At 33.6% G+C, this 21,167-nt stretch overlaps 1 protein-coding gene across 2 annotated transcripts in view; it reads left to right on the forward strand.

The window, feature by feature from the left end:
• The window catches only part of LOC120300805 (coiled-coil domain-containing protein 169-like), a 46,583-nt gene extending 25,933 nt beyond the window's left edge, over positions 1-20,650 (forward strand). The window contains exons 5-8 of one of the 2 annotated variants that reach the window (XM_039327308.1): positions 12,739-12,837; positions 13,009-13,062; positions 17,161-17,237; positions 19,609-20,650. In XM_039327308.1, coding sequence (XP_039183242.1) covers positions 12,739-12,837; positions 13,009-13,062; positions 17,161-17,237; positions 19,609-19,711 — 333 coding nt within the window. In that variant the 3' untranslated portion in view covers positions 19,712-20,650. The remainder of the gene's footprint in view (positions 1-12,738; positions 12,838-13,008; positions 13,063-17,160; positions 17,238-19,608) is intronic. The other variant, XM_039327309.1, reaches the window with a different exon arrangement.
• The last annotated feature ends 517 nt before the right edge of the window (positions 20,651-21,167 follow it).

Below are 21,167 nucleotides of genomic sequence, written 5' to 3' on the forward strand. Positions count from 1 at the left end.
GTTTGCATATCTTAGCATTTATCCATCCATTTCTCCATCTTTAATAAATGTTCTGCCAAGGAGTAAAACTTCATCTATTTATATTGATTTTTCACCATTTATATATACTTTGCAATTGTTAATTTCATTTTCCCTGTCAAACACAACCATGTTACTCTTTGTTCCATCTATTTTCAGATCCAGAATCCTCATTGCACAATACTGTGTCTTCACTTGAAAACACATATTTACATGTCCAGCTAACCACTTTTTTTTTTTTTTTTTTTTATTGAAATTTTTCAAAAGTTTTACAAATAAGAATCCACCCCCCCTCCCCAACCACCCCACCCCCCCCCCCGACTTCCCAGAACTGAATATAGGATTATTTAACAAATATTTTAAAAATAACATTTGCAATTTATAAAATAATTAATAATAATAATAAAAATCACAGTAATAATATATATAATAATAATATACATAACATAAACTTTAAAATGAATAATATATACTAAAAAAGAAAAAAAAAAATAAAAAAGAAGAGAGAGAGAGAAAGAAGAAAGAAGAAAGTAGACGAAGAATAAAGCATATATATATAAAAAATATATATATATATGAATAATAATACGTAAAAAATGTATATATATAAAAAAGAAAAAGAAGAAAGAAAGAAAGAAAAAACAATCATTACAAATTATAAAAAGGCTAAATAATATTTTTCCATATCCAAATTATGTTGTATAAAATTTATCCATTTTTCCCATACCGCAAAAAATTTTTCTTGAGATTGTTCCTTTAAGAAAGCCGAAATCTTTGCCATTTCTGCCAAATACGAAACTTTATGAAACCATTCTTGTAAAGTAGGCAAAGATTCCTTCTTCCAATATTGTCCTATTAACAACCTAGCGGCTGTAATCAAATTTAACATCAATATAACCTCCTTAGCATCACAGTCAATAACAATACCTAGTAAAAATAATTGCGGAGTAAATTTTACCCTCCTTTTAAAAATTCTTTGAATATTCCACCATATCTTAATCCAAAAAGCTTTTATATGCTTACACGTCCACCAAATATGGTAATAGGTAGCATCCAAATATCCACATCTCCAGCATTTCGGCTGTAGATTAGGGTACATAATGGACATTTTCTTTGGGTCAAGGTGCCATCTATAAAACATCTTATAAAAATTCTCTCTTAAATTTTGCGCTTGTGTGAATTTAACATTTCTTATCCAAATAAGTTCCCAAGTATCCATTGAAATCGTTTCACCAATATTCTGTGCCCATTTAATCATACAATCTTTAACTAGTTCAGGTTCTGAATCTAATTCCACTAAAACCCCATAAACTCTCTTAATATGGGTTGGCCTTTGATCTCTTACTTGTTTTAAAAAAATTTCATCTTCTCTAAGCCAGCCCGTTTTACAATCCATCTTCCATCTATCCACTATTTGTCTATATTGGAACCATGAATAAGTTAAATTTTCATGTGTTAATTCTTCCAAAGATTTTAACTGCCAGTCTTGGCCATCCCATCTTAGTAACTGTACGTAAGAGACCTTGTCCATATTTACCCCTTTCCTTATACCTTCTATGGCATGCCGAGGTATAGCCCATAATGGTATTTTGAAGTCACTTTTATAATACTTTCTCCACACTCTTAGCAAAGAGTTTCTTATAATATGAGACTTAAAAACCCAATCCACTTTTTTATTAAATATTAAATAGGCATGCCATCCAAAAAGTAGGTCCCAGCCTTCCAAATGAAGTATTTCTGTATTTGTTAAATTCACCCAGTCGCTAATCAATGTCAATACTACAGCATCATAATACAATTTCATATTTGGTACCTTGAGTCCACCTCTCTCACGAAAATCTTGCATTATTTTAAGTTTCACCCTTGGTTTTTTCCCTGCCCAAACAAATTTATTAATACCTTTTTGCCATTCATCTAAATTACGTTCGTTCTTTAAAATAGGTAACATTTGAAACAAAAAAATAAACTTTGGCAGGACATTCATTTTAATAACTGCAATTCTGCCCATAAGGGATAACTGTAAATTATTCCAGTTTTTTAAATCCTTCTGTACCTCCATCCACAGCTTTTCATAATTATTTTTATACAATTTTACATTAGAAGCAGATAATGTAACCCCCAAATATTTTACCTTATCAACAATTTCAAAGTCTGTTAAGTTAACTAAAGCCTGTTTATCACCATTAGTCATATTTTTAGCTAATATTTTGGTCTTATTATTATTAATTTTAAAGCCAGAAACACGTCCATATTGTTGAATCAATTGTAATAATTTCACCACCGAAGAAACAGGTTGAGACAAAGTAACAACCAAGTCATCTGCAAAGGCTCTTAATTTATATTCTTTTTTATTAATTTCTATTCCTTTTATTTCTTGAGACTCCCGAATTTTAATCAACAAAATTTCCAGTGTTAAAACAAACAATAACGGAGACAACGGGCATCCCTGTCTTGTTCCTTTTTCTATTACAAAAGCCTCTGACAAACCCCCATTTACAATAATTTGAGCAGTCTGTTTTTGATATATATTGGATAATACTTGTAATATATTTTGTCCAAAATTCATCTCCTTAATTAAACACAGCATAAACTGCCAATTCACTTGGTCAAAGGCTTTTTCAGCATCCAAAAATATCAGGCCTGCAGAGACTTGGTTATTCTTTTCTAAATACTCTAATAAATTAATAATTTGTCTAACGTTATTCTTCATATACCTTCCAGTTATAAAACCCGATTGATCCCTATGTATAAACTGCTGCAAGATCCCCATAAGCCTGTTAGCTAAAATTTTTGCAAAAATTTTATAATCCACATTTAAAAGAGATATAGGCCTATAATTTTTAGGCAAAGTAAGATCTTGACTATCTTTTGGAATCAATGATATAAATGCATTACGCCAGGATGGAGGGATCTCTAACCCCTGTAATAAATTATTAAACAGTTCACACAACGGTTGAATCATCTCTTCTACTAAAGCTTTATAATAAATAGATGTCAACCCATCCGTACCCGGCGCTTTGCCCAATTTCAATTGTTTAATAGCTGTAACAATTTCTTCCTTAGTAATTAAACCGTTAATCTTTTTTTCCTGATCTTCTGTTAATTTAGGAAAGTTAACTTTGCCTAAATAATTATTTATATCTGTAATTTGAATATTAGTACCCTTATATAATTTTTGATAGTATTCTAAAAAAGATTTCTTAATCAATTCTTTCTGATAAACCAATTTACCATTATAATTTATTTTATCTATATTCCTCTGTTTCTGTTTTTTTCTTAACTGATAAGCCAACCATCTCCCTGGTTTATTAGCATTACAAAATGTATTTTGTTTCATAAATAGCAAATTAGTTGCAGCTTGATCAGCCATCAGCATGTTAAATTGTGTTTTTAACAATTTTAAAGCTCCTTTAACCTTTTCATCTAAGGGATTTGAAATTAAAAGTTTCTCTTTTAATTTAATCTCCTCTTCCAAGTCTTTCCGTTTCTGAGTCTGTTTCTGTCTATGCAAATTATTCATTTTTATCAAAATACCACGCATAAAAGCTTTACTTGCATCCCAGACCATTGACATTGATGTTCCCTTGTTCATATTTAAAGTAAAATATTCCTTTAAACATTCCTTTAATTTATGAACATTTTTTTCTTGTTTAAATAAATTCTCATTCACCCTCCAGGATCTCCTATCTTCCTTCTCTACAAACAGTTCCATCCAAACTGGACTATGATCGGACAATGTCCTAGGAAAAATTTTTACATTCTTCACCCTGTTGTATAAATCTGTTGTGATCAAAAAGAAATCAATTCTTGAGAAAGATTGGTGTCTATCTGAGAAAAACGTAAAATCCTTTTCTTCTTGATTACGTTCACGCCAATAGTCTCTCAATTCCCAATCTTCTTTCATATCAAAAAAGGCTTTAGGTAATTTAGCCTGTTTAAAAAAGGTAGAAGAGCCTTTTTTGTCCATTTGTATATCTAAGACACCATTCCAGTCTCCCATTAAAATCACAGATCTATAGTCCAACAAAGTTATTTTCTGATGTAGTAACCTATAAAATTGCTCCTGTTGCTGGTTTGGTGCATACAACCCCACAATAAGAATTTTCTTGCCATATAAACCAAGTTCAAGCATAACATATCTTCCGTAAGGATCTGATTCTAACAAGGTAGCAGATAAATTCTGTTTAACATAGATTACCACACCCCCTTTCTTCCCAGGGGCGGGAGATACAAAATGAGATCCCAAGCGAGGATTATTTAAATATTTTTGATCTTTAGCTGTAATATGAGTTTCTTGCAAGCAAATAATATCATTGTTATGTTGTTTCAAATAGTGGTAAATTTTTTTTCTCTTTTGAGGAATGTTTAATCCATTAACATTCCAGGACAGGAGCTTTGCCATCTCCCTTGGCCTTCAGCCTGGAGAAGATCCGCTCAAATTCTGCTGCTGATGAATATGTAGCAGAGCTTTTGGGTCTTGCTCCTCCCACCGGCACTGAAGCAATTTGCTGAGTAGATTCTTCAATTTCTTTTTCTTTTTCTTTTTTCTGTTGTTCTTTTTCTTTACGTTTATGTGCTGCACGGGTCATTCTCTGTTCTTTAACCTCTGGTTGAGAAATCCATACCACCTGTCCAGCAGTCATCATCCCTGTACCTTCAGATTTCTGTTCCATCTCTTTGTCACTCAAGACTTTATGCATCATGGGCAAAGGAGAGCCTGCTCCCAGGACCGTTTTATAAAATTCCTTAGCTTTAGCAACTGTATTAAGTCTATAACGTGTCCCCGCATGGCTCAAAACAATGCCCATCGGAATCTCCCATCTAAATGGCATTTGTCTTGCTTTAAGTTCATTTGCTAAAAAAGCAAAATCTTTTCTGCTTCTTAAAATTTTAGGTGGAATTTCCTTTAAAATAATAATATCTTGGGCAGCAATCTGAAATCTTTTATTATAAAAAATTTGTAGAATCTGATTTCGCAGAGACTTCTTAGCAAAATATATCACCACATCTCTAGGCAAATTCCTCTGTTTTGCAATCCAAGAATTAACTCTATAAATTCTTTCCACATCCCCACGTAACTCTTCTTTATCAATATTCAAAATAACAGCCAAGTCATTAATCACCATTTCCATCAAATCTTGAGTTTTATCTTCTTTCAGACCCCTTATTCTCAAAGCATATTCCATCTGTCTATACTGGAACATAAGAATATCATCTTGTGAAGTCTCCACTTTTTTCTCCATATCTTGAAATTTATAATCCAAAAGTTCAACTGTTTCTTCAATTTCCTCTACTCTGGAGTCCAGCTTCACAACCACTGAGGCCATTCCAGATAGAGCTAGAAGTATATCATCCCTCAAAATAGCATTATTCTGTTCTAAAAGCTCCTTCATCTCTTTCTTCATTTCCTCCTTAGTTTCAGATTTATTCTGGTCCAAAAGTTGTTTCATTTCCTCCCTAAACTGTGAGACGGCACTTACCATTATTTCTTTAATGTCTTGTGCTGATGTGCCAGATGGGGGAGGTGAAGGTGGAGTGGATTTAGGTTGCTGCACTGAGGGTATTATTTTAAGTTGTTGTTGCACAGTAGAAGTAGCAGGAGAAGAAGTTACTTTAGAAGCTGCAGTAGCTGGTTGTCGTTTTGAAGCCATTTTAATTTATCTTCCTTTCTTCTTAAAAATACCAGTAAAAATAAGTAATCCAAAAAAAAATTAAAAATAAGATAAAATAGAATAAAATAAAATCAATCTAAAAGTCCCCAAGAATAAAAAAGTAAAAAAGTAAAAAAAAAGCAGTATTAAACAACAATTCAGCCGATCCGTCTTTTAAAGGAAAAAACTTTCAAAACGCCATTTTACTTTCACTCTCACTTTTCCGCCCGAAAAAAAAAGAGAAAGCTCAAAAAAATAAAAAAAAAATCAACACATACTAAATAAACTAAATAAACTAAAAAAAAATAAAATAAAGCTAAACTATAAATAAAATCCTTTAAACAGTTCTGTCCGGTTTAAGATTACTCACGGTTTCTTTAAGTACGGAGATGGTAGCGGCGTCTCGCTTTGTTTCCGAAGAAACAAAGACAGCTGAGAGGCGGAGAAGGCAATGAACTCCGAGGGAACCCTCTTTCTACCCCCCTAAAAATAAAAATCCAGGGAGAGTTAAGAGGTTCTACCTCTATTCATGCGATCTCTACCCCTTCCCTTCGCCCGGGAAGGGGATTGCGAGCCGCGGGCCAGCTGGTAAACGCTGTGCTCCGCGGATCTGACACCTTCTCAGGAGGACGGCTACAAAGTAGCCGCCATCTCCACCGCTTTAACCACCGGAAGTCCCAGCTAACCACTTTTAATGTCCCTACAACCACTCCTTATTTATCCATTAAACCAGGTTTCTCAAATTGTGAGGTGTATAGTTAGTCCTCTAGTTATGGAGGCTGCTCCTCACAGTCATAACTTGTGACATTTGTATTTTATGACCTTTTTTTGTCACGGCTGTTAAGCAAGTGCTGCAGTCATAAAGAAACTGTTGTGGTTGTTAAGTGCACACTATGGTTGTAAAATGAACCATTGGTTCACTATTGGTCAGGTTTTGTTGAAAACCAGGAAGTAAACGCTGGTTTTTGGCAAAAAAACTGTTATAAAATTTGTCTTTGGAGGGCTGCAAATGACTATAAATGTGCCCAAAGTGTGGTTAAGAACCCCTATTGTGCGGGTTTAAAAAGTAGAAGTGTGAGAGACTGGGCAAAAACTTGGAAAGGAATGGAAGAGAGAAAAGACAATTCAGCCCAAGTGGGAGAAATCTGGGAAGAAGCATTTCAATTTATTCAGAGAATTTTCTTAATTAACTCATTGCAGATGAGAAATTTCTATTAAGTTTCTAAGATTTCTTTATCTCAAATAAGCATTAAAGATAACATACTGAAATCACTGTAGTTCTTTTTTCTTTAGCCAGTATGTGATGCTTGATAACAAACTTCATTTAATAGAGTTTAATAGAGATTTGCTGAACATTTGTTAAGCAGCCTACACTGCAGAAATGGTGAAATTAGGAATTTAATTTGTATTAGTGAATAAGATACTCGGACAACACGTTTTTGTTGAATGATTACTATTGAATTCTGTTAAAAAATAATAAAACTTTAAAAAAAAGAAACTTTCAGAAACTGAGCCCCTGCATTCAGGAATTAACTAACTGCAGGAACCTCAATAACTTGATAACTAATAAATGAGATGCTTTTTTTGAAAATTGGAAAGAAGACATAAGATTTATTTAGAAATCAAATCAGTCTTTCTCTGATTTGAATTGATGTTGCCAGAAGGATAGAATCAAGATCACATGAAGTATTAATATCACTTTACAATGCTTTGGTAAGGCCACACTTGGAATACTGCATCCAGTTTTAGTCACCACAATGTAAAAAAGATATTGAGATTCTAGAAAGAGTACAGAAAAGAGCAACAAAAATGATTAGAGGTCTGTATGCTAAAACATATAAGAAACAGTTGCTGGAATTGGGTATGTCTAGTTTAATGAAGAGAAGGACGAGGAGGGCCATGATAGCTGTGTTCCAATATCTCAGGGGTTGCCACAAAGAAGAAGGAGCTATTCTCCAAAGCGCCTGAAGGCAGGACAAGAAGCAACGGATGGAAACTAATCAAGGAGAGAAGCAACCTATAACTAAGGAGAAATTTCCTGACAGTTAGAACAGTGGAACAACCTGCTTCCAGAAGTGAATGCTCCAACACTGGAAGTTTTTACGAAGAAACTAGACAACCATTTGTCTGAAATGGTATAGGGTTTCCTGCCTGAACAGGGTTGGACTATAAGGCCTTGAAGGTCCCTTCCAACTACTACTACTACTACTACTACTACTACTACTACTACTACTACTACTACTACTATCATCATCATCATCATCATTATCATCTTGTATTCTCTTAAAATGGGGGTATGCTTTATTTTGTATATTTTCTGGGTAAGCTGCCAAAAATTTGAATTGTGGCAGCATTGAAATATGTTTAATAAATAGAAAAAATAAACAGATAATCTGCCTGCAGAATACAGAAATCAAGCTCTGTGTGTCTGTGTCCAGCCAGCCAACCCAGAAGTAAGATTGTCCTGGGGTTACAAATAAATAAAATAATCAAATTTAGAAACCGCCCATTTTACTCTTAAGTCTTAAATCTTAAGTGTTACCCTCTTGTCCTTCTAAGACTTTTCCTAGCCTTGAAATTGAAACTTCCCAGAGTTTATACAACAAAAGAACAATGCTGGTTCTATTTTCCACCTTTAAGCCTTAACATCATAACTGATTTGTTGGTATTTGGGGAAAGAAATCACTGTAAATTAAGACAGTCCTATAATATTCTATTATATTTAACATTCCACTTCACTATATTTTTTTTCCAGATAGACACAATGCTGTGTCTCCAGATTTTGAGTCCCAGTGCAATACTCATGGACAATATGTGCTTAGCATCATCTGCCAAAATCCTTGTCCTACCTTATTTATTTATTAGATTCTTTTAATTATTAAAAAGGAAGCCAGTATATGCAAAGGGAAGCACCAGCTTGAAATGTAATCTTTATTTACAAGGATGTCTCTGGGCTCCACATAAACTCATTATTTGTAATTAAGTGTACACTGTGTTCTGCACTTTATTTAGAATAATACCTTGTAGGAAAAAAAAGCTTTCATTTTTTTCTATCAACTTTCATTTTATTCAATGAAAAGGAATTTGCTTTCAAAATTCTTTCAGAGAAGAAAATTTTGATAAAATGTTGTGAGTGGAAGGTGGTATTTGGACATTGATTTGGTAATTTGTGAGTCTCCCTACATCTTCCTGGATTCCTGGGCTTCCTGTAAATCTTACAGGCTTTTCAGATGATGAAATGCAGGCAAGAAGGGAGTGGGGGGCACCAGTGTAGTGGAAAGATTAATAAATGAGAACAACAGTAATAGCATTTGCTGCCTCTCAATTCTATGAGATCAGAAATACTATCAAGACAATTCTGAAAGCAAGCACCCTGAGAATAAGACCCCCCCCCCAAAAAATCAGGTCTCTTTTATTGGCCAAGAAAGCTTTTGAAAAATTATAAAGCAGATTTTAGCAGTGCCGAAAATGTGCTGACATATCCAGAAATAAAACTATTTGTTAAGATGATTGAGAGTACTTAGAAAGGGTGGTTGAGAGCAATCTCACTACCAGTTTGCTTTCTGGTGTTTTGTGACCATCTAATGCTATTTGTGAGCTTAAAAATCTGAGAGTGCTTCCTGATAAAGGGAAAATCCCAACAATTAAAGAATTACAATGGGCGGAAAGAGACCCCTCTTTGCAGTTGCCCCTGCTGATGCCTTGCCCTTTGGAACATTCCCCCCCCCCCGAGGTGAAAGTGGACCACAAGTGAAAAGGTTTGAAAACATGGTACTGTTGTCTTGCTTGGGATTCACAGATGAGCATGCAACCATGGGGCTTGTTAGCATCCTGAAGGCTCCCCCATGTTAATGATGAATTTTGAACATCTTTGCCTCTTTTTAAAATTTATATACAGTTTTTATGTTTTAGCAGTTTACTTGTACATCGCTCAGAGTCCCTCTGAAGGAGATGAATGGTTTCTAAATTTGATAGATAAAAATAAAAACTGAGGATCCCTGTTGTAATTGAATTTTCATTTCAATTTTTAGCTTTCTCTCCATATTGCTCAAAAAGAGTGGGTTCTCTTATGTCAGTTTCTCAAACCTTGCTTTATACCTAGACTAGATTGCATCAGGTGCATTTTTGCTAACAATGGCTCTCTTCATTGGTATCTATGGTGTTTTTTAAAATCTGGTTTTGTTCAGAAAATAAGTGTTGCAATTGTTAGACCTCTAAATATTAAACATTCCTTTAGCAGTCATTTTCCAGATCTATCAATTAATAAAAAAATGTTGGTTAATTAACCATTTTGGGCATTGTTTCAGAGTATTTGTGAGCTAGAGCACTATAATTTATCAACCTGTAAAATGCTGAAGTGTATTAGTTTAGCTTCTAGCCCGTTAAGTTTCTTTTGACTTCATTTAACAGCTGTAAGTAAAGTGGTCAGAAATTCATGAGATATGCATCTTTCAAAATCTCTTATGCTTCTGACTGTCAGACCTGCCACAGCTGGGTCACCCCTCAGGAAAGAAAGACCTTTGATTCCATTTGATTTGAAGTGATAGGCTCTTTTAATAAAGGGTGCTGGTTGCAGTAAAGTTAGGCTAGAATTAAATTTCGCACATGAAAACATTACAAAGGTTTCCCCTCATTCCAGCCCTCTCCCCATGACTGGTTTGTCTGCAGCCAAAGAAGAGCTGCATAGGTGTTTTGAGAAATGCTGAGATGTTTGGGTTAGTCCACATTCCACTCTCATGGTGTGTGTCCTTGAGCGCTGGCACAAACTGATTCTGTGCTTCCCTGGTCTTTGTCAGTTGTCATTCCCCCTCCCATTTTCCCATCACATCCCCATACACTTTTATTGCCCATTTGTTCTCCCCGCACCCCTTCTTCTCTAATCTTTGATGTCAGGATGCCAGTGAGGCGCCAAGCTGAAGATGGCAGACCAGACACTGACCATTTTAAATTCTTTTAAGAAATACTTTTTAAATTTTGGAGGTCAGACTCTCTCTCAAGTAGCATTAGTGTTGCCAGCCTATTTTAAAACAATATCTTCCTTCCTCTTCTCTTCTTTCCCCTCCCTTTTCTCTCCCTTCCCTTCTCTTTGTTGCTCCAACTTTGAATCCGAATTTGCAAATAGTGTACATCTCACTATTGAAGAGCTACATTGTACTGCTGCATTGCTGGATCAGCTTCCCTCAATTTGATGCCTTCCATTTATATTGGACTTCAGCTTCCATAATACTCCAGGCAAGCATGGCAATGCTGGAAGGCCTGAGATACAATGGCTGACTAATAAGAATAACGTTCATTGCAGAATTTGATATGCTTTGCTCTGTATAGTAACTTTCCTACCTTAAGTACAATTTGCTATATAGTAGTTGATAAATATTTTGGGCAACAGCATTCTGCTCTATGCATTTCAATACTTTCATTCTGACCGAGGTGTCAAATATTTGTTCGGGTTGCAATGATGTTCAGCTTCTCAGAACCTAGACATGTCATGGTTGACAAGGGCACTGCCCTGATTGATACCTGTCTCACCTCTGATGGGAACCAGAAGGAAAGTATTAGCCGATATCAAAGGACCAGGAAGTTTCTTTGTAATACTGTAAAATGGGAATATTTTGTTTTATTCAAAGAAGATTTATTTATAATTGGTTGAAATTTCAGTTTATTGTGAGTAAATAGCTTTGCATATTTCCATGATATATATTACTTTCTTATTCTGGGGATTAAAATTAACATCTTGCTGTAAATTGTAGGAAAAGTCTCAAAAACTGTGGCTCTGGTGTTAGTTTCTTAATGTCTAAATCATTTGGAGATTTATTGCAATATGTCAGCATCTTTTAAAATAATACATCATTTTTGTCTATATCACTATAAATTCTGTTTTGTGATTTTTAACCATTTTGTTATCTTTTGGAAGCTTTAGCTATAAAGAAATTTCTTTCACATAAAATATAAAATAAACCCATAAGTAATTTATATCCTATGTTCATTTCATACGTAACATTGAAATTGTGAAGGGTTGTGCAATAAAGTTTCTGCTGAAGTCCTATTACATCAAGAGATTTAGAATGCCTGTCTACTTTGAAATAAATCCTTCTGCATTCAGTAGAGCTTATTCTCGTATGTTTACTTGAAAATAGGTGTTGTGAACTAGTAGATATATATTTCTTTATTTCCATGGTGATTATTGTGTCTATAGTGAGTATAGTCAGAAGGGCAATAATTCCTTCTGTTTAACTGTTTGCAAAACTGATAATAATCAGGCTTGTATACTGCTTTTCCACAGGTTTGTGTGAGTGTGTAAATCTCCACACTGCACTTCAGGAGAGATCATAATCAAATTTGTTTCAGATTGTGAATTGCTGTTAAATCATAATTTAACAGAGTTTCATGAAACAGGGACTATTAGGAAACATCTTTTCCTTATCCTGTGTGGAAAAAGGAAGAGCACAGAAGTTTGTGTCTTATTCAGACTCTGCAATATTTCATGGTTTCCCATCCATGAGGTTTTGAAAAATCAAAAAGGCAAGGCAAAGTTTTTGCATGGATATGTTGTTGCTGAATAAGGAAGAAAAATATACAGTTCGGTAGTTGTATTGAGATGAAGCATTATGGATTTATTTATGGAAATATATATTCATGTTTCTCAACAGCCCGTCTCCCTCATAGTTTGAACAGTTGGAAGAGGATCAAAAAATATCACACTGAAGTAAAACCGGACATTAGAAAAAAGTAAAAGTAGTGAATCACTGCAGTTGTTAAGTCAGTAACGGAATGGTCAATAGGGAGCCAGATTTACTTAACAGCTGTGATACTGACTTAGCAACTCCAGTTATTCATTTAACAGCTGTGGCAAGAAAGGCCATAAGGTGGAGCAAAATTCACTTAACAAATGTCTCATTTAGCAACAGAAATTTTGGGCTCAGTTGTCATATGTTGAAGACTACTTGTACAGCTTATAATTGGGTTTAAAGCATGTAATCACAAATTCTAAATTGCTAATGGCCTTTTTCATTGGGTAACAGAATAGCAATAAAACTAATGTATATTGTTTTATTTACATATTTAATGTCAGAATTCTTTAAATCAGTTTCTTAAAAAACTGGAAGAGGAGAAGAAAAGTCTCCAGAATCAGCTGAAGGAGTATGAACTTAGACTTGATCAAGAGGCAAAGGTCTGTATTCTCTACTATAGTTCTTCTAAAATACATCCATCTTAAGGTGCTTCATGATCACTTGTTATATTGATGAAAAGTATAATATACACACACGCATGCATGCATCCTGGGCTATGCTTAATATCTAATTTTCTGTTTTGTTCATTTATTTGTTCTTTTGGAACTTAGGCTTATCATAAAGCCAATGATGAACGCCGTGCATACTTAGCAATGATTTCACAAGTAAGTCTAAAAATCTCTAGAATGATAAAAAAATGTTTTGTCCTAAACCAATCATTACTCTTTCCTTTCTGGACTTTCCTCATCTATTTTAAGCTGATTCACCTCCCGGCCAGAAAATTCTGCAAAGCTGACTCAGCTAGAATGCTGAAGGGAGATGTTAATCAGTTTTGCCATTTTCTTTCTGCCCTTGTAAACTTAAAGATTGGATATATGATGCTACTGATCCTTAACTCTTAACTAAACTGTGTATTGCATTAAAGTATATTACTTGTACACTCATAAATTTAATTGCTCATTATTCTTCTGCCCCTGGTTCTTTTTCCCCAAGTCTATTAAAATTAGCGGAAGCATTGCATCTATACAAGTGCACCATGTTGTGGAAGATACACTATTTAATGAACTTATAAATGTAATTTTGTTGGGGGATTGCTTCAGATTACAAGTAAGAATAAATTCAACTATCTTACTTATCACCAGCCATGGGAAAGGTTAATCAAATTTGTTTATTTGTTGGTTTGTTGGTTTACTAGACTTATATACCATTCTAGTCACAACTGACTTTTAGTAGCATTAACAATATAATGTAGTATTTTGAGCAATAGGTTTTAATTGTGGAAAACTGGAGATTTGAAAAATATTCAGGTTTGCGTGTACTTTCTTTCTTGTATTGTTTGCAATGCTTATTCTTTAAATATACACAAATGAAAATAAAAAAAATATCTTGGAATTAGCAAATATATTATCGTATTTATTCTTATGAATCATAACCTATTTCAATAGATGTACAAGTCTAGTTTTCAAAAATACCTATGCACACAACTGTTATAGAAGGAGGGAAGGAAAATTGGAGAGGCAAAAATATCTTAGTGACTGTAAATAAAGCAGTAGGTAGTTATAACTATCACATTCATATGTTATAGAAATTTTATTATTTTATTTATTATGCTTTTATAAGATAATTTTTCCAGAGAATTCTTTAGTAGTGGCAATCAGACCCTCTATTAACAATACCAGAGACAGCTGAGGCTACCTAAAAAGGATTGGATATGCAATTTCTTCATAGACTTTTGCAAATTATAATATACTTATGATTGGTGTACTAAAATTAGTAATTGATTGCAATAACATATTTGATTGGATACGGTACAATATGATGTATTTAGTGAGGGCAGAAAGATGAGATAATGTAGCAATAATACAAAAATACTTACTACTTGAGTTTGACTAAGGGCATGTTCTTTCAACAAAATTGCTATTGATCAATGCTTTTATCTCCCACGGATCTTGTTTATCAGTACTGTTTTTGTCTGTTAAAATCCTAATCTATGTTCCTAGTGTTGAACTGAGCTGACAGTAACTTTCTCTGGAAAAATGGATACAGGGAACAAGGCGACTTTCTTGACTTCACTAACACTATACTTTATATTCCATTTATGTCCTATTTCAAACATAACTAATTTTGAGCAGTTAATAGACCTTTAATAGGATGAAAGCTGTTTCATCAGCATAAATACTTGTATGTAAGAGATTTACCCATCAGAGGAATAACAAATGCAACCCCCCTTATTCTAAAGATTTACTGAAAAAACCTAAAGAAGTGAAACCTATCTGATGTCAGGGACAATGCTAATCTAGAGGGGTGGCTCAGTGAATAAGAGGACCTGAGCCCAAGATCCCTACAAGTGGTACTTCCTAAACATCAGGATCTGGAGTTAGCCCTTTCTTTCAACTCTTGATAGATGGGCAATGATTTGGGGGAATAGATGACCCATAGATAACCAGGTTCTGAACTGGAGAAGATTCATAACGTGCTAACCCTAATTATTGTAACACCATGATGTCATTTGTTATTGCTTAATACACGCCTACTAACTTAATTGTGGAAAGAAACTTACTTTATTCATGGTATATCAAATTTTTCAAAGGCAGGTAAGTTCAGGAAACAACACTGGGTTTAAAAAAAACCTTTAGAAAAGATTTTGTATTAGTAGTTGGATACTCTAAAAGAAAACCTGTTAAAACTATTATACAACTCAGTTTCTCATGCTTCCCTCTTTCACTTGTTTGAGGTTCTTATTTGCAATGATCCTGATTCTTCCATATTTACAAACCACCTACACATTACTCTCAGTGTGGATTGTAGATACTGATTATAGAGTATATTTAATTATATTAACTAGGAGCAGTAAATAATATTTTCAACCAATATTCCCATGTTTCTGGTTCTTATTGGAAATATCCATTCTCTACTAATACAACTGAAGTGAAATTAATATCCCCGTATCTGAAGTCCAACATGCAATTTTGTTGTTTACCAGATTCCTTCAGTATCAAACTGATGTGTGGGTGTACTTTAATCACATTTTCAAACCCTTTCTATAGCTAGAATTCTACAGTGTGCCAACCTGAGTAGTGTAGAGATAGATTTAAAGTCTTCTGTTTTATGAGAAAATGAATAAATAATAGTATCTAAGTTTTTCTTGTAATTGGAATGTTTTCTTATATTATTAGATCTATAGCCTAATAATATTTTTCATCACGAATCAGTAAGCCTCTGAGTAATATTGTTCATGCACACGTTTGTGTGTGTGTATGTATTATTGTGTAATAGATAAGATATACTTTGTTTTTTATTGTCTCAAAGAAATTGTTCCTTAAATAGTGTTAAAAGAAAATAAATATACTGTATTTTACCTCTATTACACAACTGTTATTCTTTTCATCATGTACTAGTCTAGGAAGAAGGCTACAATTAGCATGAATCCATGTATTTAAACCAGCTGGCAAATGGTTCATTCTGTATAATTATTTCTTGTCTTATAGAATGAGGTGCATTTGCTGAAAAACATTTCCATTTGTAAAACTTGCTCTTAGTACATTTGGATTTTGTAATAAATGTATATACATCGCAGAATGAAAAGAAAGAAAAAGGGAGAAATAAATTATTGTATCTTCTCTTTTTAAATTCTGCATTCAGTAAACACTTAACTATCATTGAAAGCATTTAGTTTAATCTGTGAACATTCCAATGCCTGAGCATTGGAAACTGGATTAATAGCTGATTGCTATTGAGATCTAAATAGGTTCCTTTTCATTCTTTTTCTTTTTATATTTCTGTGTTCAGTTATAAAAGGAAGTAGTTTTGCTCTCTATCTTCAACAGAAGGTGCTGTTAGTTTTCATAGGTGTTTCTACTGCTTAATTTGCCTAGATGGTCTATAGCAGTTATTCCTTCTTTATTCTTAAACAAATCTTTCAATAATATCCTTTCAACTGATTCCAGAATGTGCAATGATATTTTTTTATTTATATATGAAGTGCAATGTTGTTATTCCTTTTACTGGTTCTATTCATTTTGAATAAATTGTAACTTTGTGCCAATCATTGGTGTCATCTCAAAGTTTCGGTAATGTCTATGACATCAAATTTGTTTTCCTAAGTTAGGATTGCTAGTCCTCTGTATTTCCTAAACTTTGTTCATTGGTATGAGGTTTTGAGTGCCAATCTGTTATAATGTCCTCTAAACTGAACTGATCCTCATCTAGTGCTTATCTCTTTGTGTTCTTCTTTTTTGGCCCTGGTCCTTGGCTGTATTTCAATTTGGCACTTTACTCCTGACATTGTGGTGAGCCCCTGCAAAATACTCCCTTTATTTTAATAAAATGTATCTCAATACTTCCCAGTATTATTTCATGAAAGTAGCATAGCCCATTGAGTAGCATCCAAACCTATATTGGCAACTTCAGTTGTTTTTGCTTCTTGCTCTAAGGCCTTCATTATCTTCTACATCCAAGTTCATGATTGGGGTGTATTTGAGCTAGTCCTTAATAATATCCTGCAAACATTATAAAATGTACCACATATTTTAATGCAATTTTTGGATCATAGTTCAAATACTAATGAAATATACCTACTATGTTTGTAGAGGCAGCCTTTAAAAACCAAGCACTCTGGCCAGATATTATAGATTTCTTTCTCCTTGACTGTGAACATATTTTTAAACCTTGTAATTCCAAACCATTAAAAATGCAAATTATATGAAGGTGCTATTGGGGAAAGCTCACAAAGAGTAGGGCTTAACATATATTGACTTCTGCAGATATCAGGATCTCTAAAACCATTAGAGAAGCAGAAAATAGATGCAGTTGACATGAAGAGCGAGAACCAAGTTCTGAGGTAAATAGTTTTTATTACTGGTTTAGTGGTTCTATTACTCACGCTAAGAGGTTGGACTAGTAGCAGGGTGACACATCTCCAAGTTAGCCCAGTCTATTTTGTAAATTATCTAACACTATTCACATAGCACATTAAGCCAGAAAGTGAATTGTTTTGTTTTGATTATAGTTACCTATGGTTAACTATGGATGAAAGGAGATCAGATTCATCAGACTTCCTGTCCGAAGGTCATTGGAATGAGTTGTTATTTCTTAACCCAGTTGTCACGGGATATTGTTGTGGATATAAAATTAGGGAAAAAATCATACATACATTCTTGTTAAAAATGCAAAATAAACTTGAAGTAAATAAATAAATAAATAAGCTCAGTTATGTTTTATTCAGCAAACCATAATCTAAAAAACACAGATTAATACAATGTGTATACTTGGCTTACTTATTGCTTGTCAATCCTAATGCCCTAATTTTATTTGTGTGCATGCAGTAAAACTTTGAAATACCATTCAAATAATTTATGCTTTTGAAAAATTATGAAATAAAATAAAATAATAGACAAATTTTATATATTTAATTAAAACTTAGTGCAAGGCAAAAATGGCTTTATGAGTCTGCAGACATGATGCTAAGTTCAAGCCTACATTTTTACTTTAAAATAAATGATACCAAAACCAAAAATAATGAATTATCATCTTTAATGCCATCTCAGCTTCCACTTTTTAGAAACATTAATTCCTACCTTATCTTAACATCTTATAGATGGCACGAATCCCTTTTGTATAATAATGCAGATAATTTTAGGATGGCACTACTCCACCTCCTAATTACTTTATATAGGTTTGTAAAAGTCAGACATAGTCTTTTAATTATATAGATACCACAAAAAGTAGTCTATTTCTCTATTATTAAATATTCATCATGAAAAGAGCCAACCCATTTGAGGGGTCTAGAATGCAAGACTTTTGGAATGTGGTATTTGTGTGCCTAATCTGCTCAAAGCAAATAATTATTGCATTCATGATTATCCTTAGAACTAGAATTAAGTGTCCCATTTTGAAAATTAAATCTAGCCATCTCATCTGTTACAATTTAAAAGCCTGGCTAGACACAGATTAAGATTTTTTGGTCAGCTTTTTGGGGTTTTCCAACTAAATGTACTAGCGTATTTATACTAAAATAGCAAACACAATTGAAACAGCTTACATTTTATTATTATTTTGTAAACATCCTTTTCACAAAATTGGGAGATCAATGTAATATTTTTATTTAGGGACCTATAAAACATTTTAATAAGAACTATCTGGATGTTAGTATTTGTAGCAGCTGCATATATATGAGCAAAAAAATTCCTTAGAATGTAGAAATCAATTGTTTAAAAAATTAAGATGGTGGCCACTACAGTGTGATCAAGGTATCACCTATTTTTTATGATCGTCATTTTCAACTTCTTTGACTCTTAACTCTCTCCTGCAATTCTGTGGTAGACTGTTTTTCCTCTATAAACCAACTTGAATGTCAAATTTAAAGGCAAGCTTCTAAATGGGAAATAATGCAATATGCTGATAGGCTCAAATACTTTTTTTAACAAGCAGTATGCTTTCTTGGAAAGAGCTCAGAACACAGAATTTGGGAGATTATTTTCTCCAGAGAATACTTGACATTTTTAAAAAATCCATGCCTTCTAAGGTCTCACTGGAGGCAATTAAAAACGCTCTCTTTTTACTGCCTTGATTCTCACTTCATACTAAGCCACAGTTTGTTATAACCAAGGATTATTTAACAAGCTATCAGTCTTGCTTCTGTGTCCTAAGCCATCATTTATACTTTATAAACCATAATGGCCTGGATTCACACATTACAGTAAGCTCAAATGAAATAATTTCATTATAGCTTAATGTGACCTATTTTAAGTTATAGAAAGAAAATCTTATTGTCCAGGTTTAATGCCTAAGTGCTTCCCTCCAAGAGTAAACCCAGTATTGCACAGCTGGCATTGTACAATTTTGAATAAAACATTGCTCAGATCCAATCCAGTCATAGATGAAATTGTAAAAAATGTGTCGGGGGAAAAGAATAATACATGCTTCTACTGTCATTGGTGACGGCCATGCTAAAAGGTTTCTTTAAGAGGAGGTTGCTGTTATTGTAAAAGTCTATGCGTCTCTTTCAAAACCAGCCAAAATCTACTCTTGTCTCCCTTCTTAAAAAATATATGTTCCATATTTTTTGCCATCTGCAAATGTGGTTGGCCATTTTGCTACAGCCCTGCTATCTAATAGTGGTATAACAATTATCATAAAATGCCATGTTTCTATAGCAACAGGCAAGTGAAAATGTGTTTTCTGAATTTTCTTTTGTTTTTTTTATATTTTAGGAGAAAGTGTAATATTCCAAGAAATCAAAGAATACTGGACCCAAAGAAGGGACCAATTAAAAAAACAGCAGGAGTGAAGCATCTTCCAAAACTGAAACTTTGATTTCTTATCCTAGAATTTCTCCTTTTGATGTTTATTTTGCCATTTGCAATTACAGTAAACACAAAATGTTATTTTAAAATAGTATTTTAAAGTATTCCTCAATCCAAATACAGGATTAGCACTGATAATATTACCTAGTTTGAGTAATGAAACATCTGCAAGAAAATGACCGAGCTCCGAGAACACCAAAGACACCTCAAAGAGAAATTCTTATGGCATAGTCTGAAGATATACTCTCTACATACAGGAACAATGTAAGGAAGCATTATAGGGGATTATATACATGTTGAGTCTGGCTTTTAAGATGTCATCCAGATCTAATACATCATTCTAATCCAGGAGTTGAAGTCCACAAGTCTTAAAGTTGCCAAGGTTGAGAACCCCTGTTCTAATCCAAAAGCAAACAAGCTACTTTATGGCTTACAGTGTCATGTACAATTAGCCTTATTTCTTGTTGAAATGCAAGAAGCTGTAGAAATGTTTATGAGTCTATATTCCACACTGAACTTTGCCTTCTTTCAATAGACTGAAGTGGATGCAGGCACAACAGGCATTCTGACACACACAAGCTTTTGAAAAGTAGTTTTATTATACAAAAGGAGCGGAGCCATTATGAACAAATTTCAGAAACTTCTGTGTATTGAACGCAGGCCTTATTTATAGTGAAAGCAAAGTTTACATTTTTACAGTTCAGTGCATACAGTGCATGGTATATTTGTCTTGAAGCTACTCTTTTTTTGGGCAGTGGGGTCATTTCTTCCTGTTCCTTGTTTTGAACATGGACTCATCTGGTTTAAGCTATTTGCTCTTGCCTTTGAAAATAAGCCAGAACTCAGATGTGCCTTGCCCAAGCTAAGTACACCAGAGTGAGATTGACTAAAATTTCCTTTACCGTGTGTGCAGAATCTGTTGGTTCTTATTTGGAATCAAAATGAGAAACCCTATCATTTTTACTTGCCTTTTATGGAGAAGACAATAAAGAGTTTCTATTTGGATATCATGCTAAACAAATCAAGCCTGGGGAGTGCTATGTGCCTTGTAACATATGGCATATGTTTGGATAGTTTGAATAGTTTTTGTATGAATCCAACCATTGTGATGTTTCTGTTTGGTAGCCAGACCTTCATTAAAGAATTTTGAAAGGCAAGAACAAAACAAGGAATTTGATCAATGTGGAATTATGGGGAAAAAAAACCAGTAGTTATTTGTGGAAGGTTTTGCATTAGTTCCTAACTCTTTTTAACTACAAAGCTCAAGTTATATTAAAAATATTACAGAACAAAATTCTGATTGATTACACTGATTTAATTCATATATCAGTCTGAATCATAAACCATGCTTTACAGGTTACAATAACTGAATCTGTTCATTGTGTTAAGTCATAAACAAAACAGCCCACCTAATGGTTTATTGAATTTTATAAATTCATTTATTTAGAATAAGCTTTCTTATTTAC

The sequence above is a fragment of the Crotalus tigris genome, unplaced genomic scaffold (assembly GCF_016545835.1).
Source record: "Crotalus tigris isolate CLP2741 ecotype Arizona unplaced genomic scaffold, ASM1654583v1 scf7180000024359.8030256, whole genome shotgun sequence".
NCBI lineage: Eukaryota > Metazoa > Chordata > Lepidosauria > Squamata > Viperidae > Crotalus > Crotalus tigris.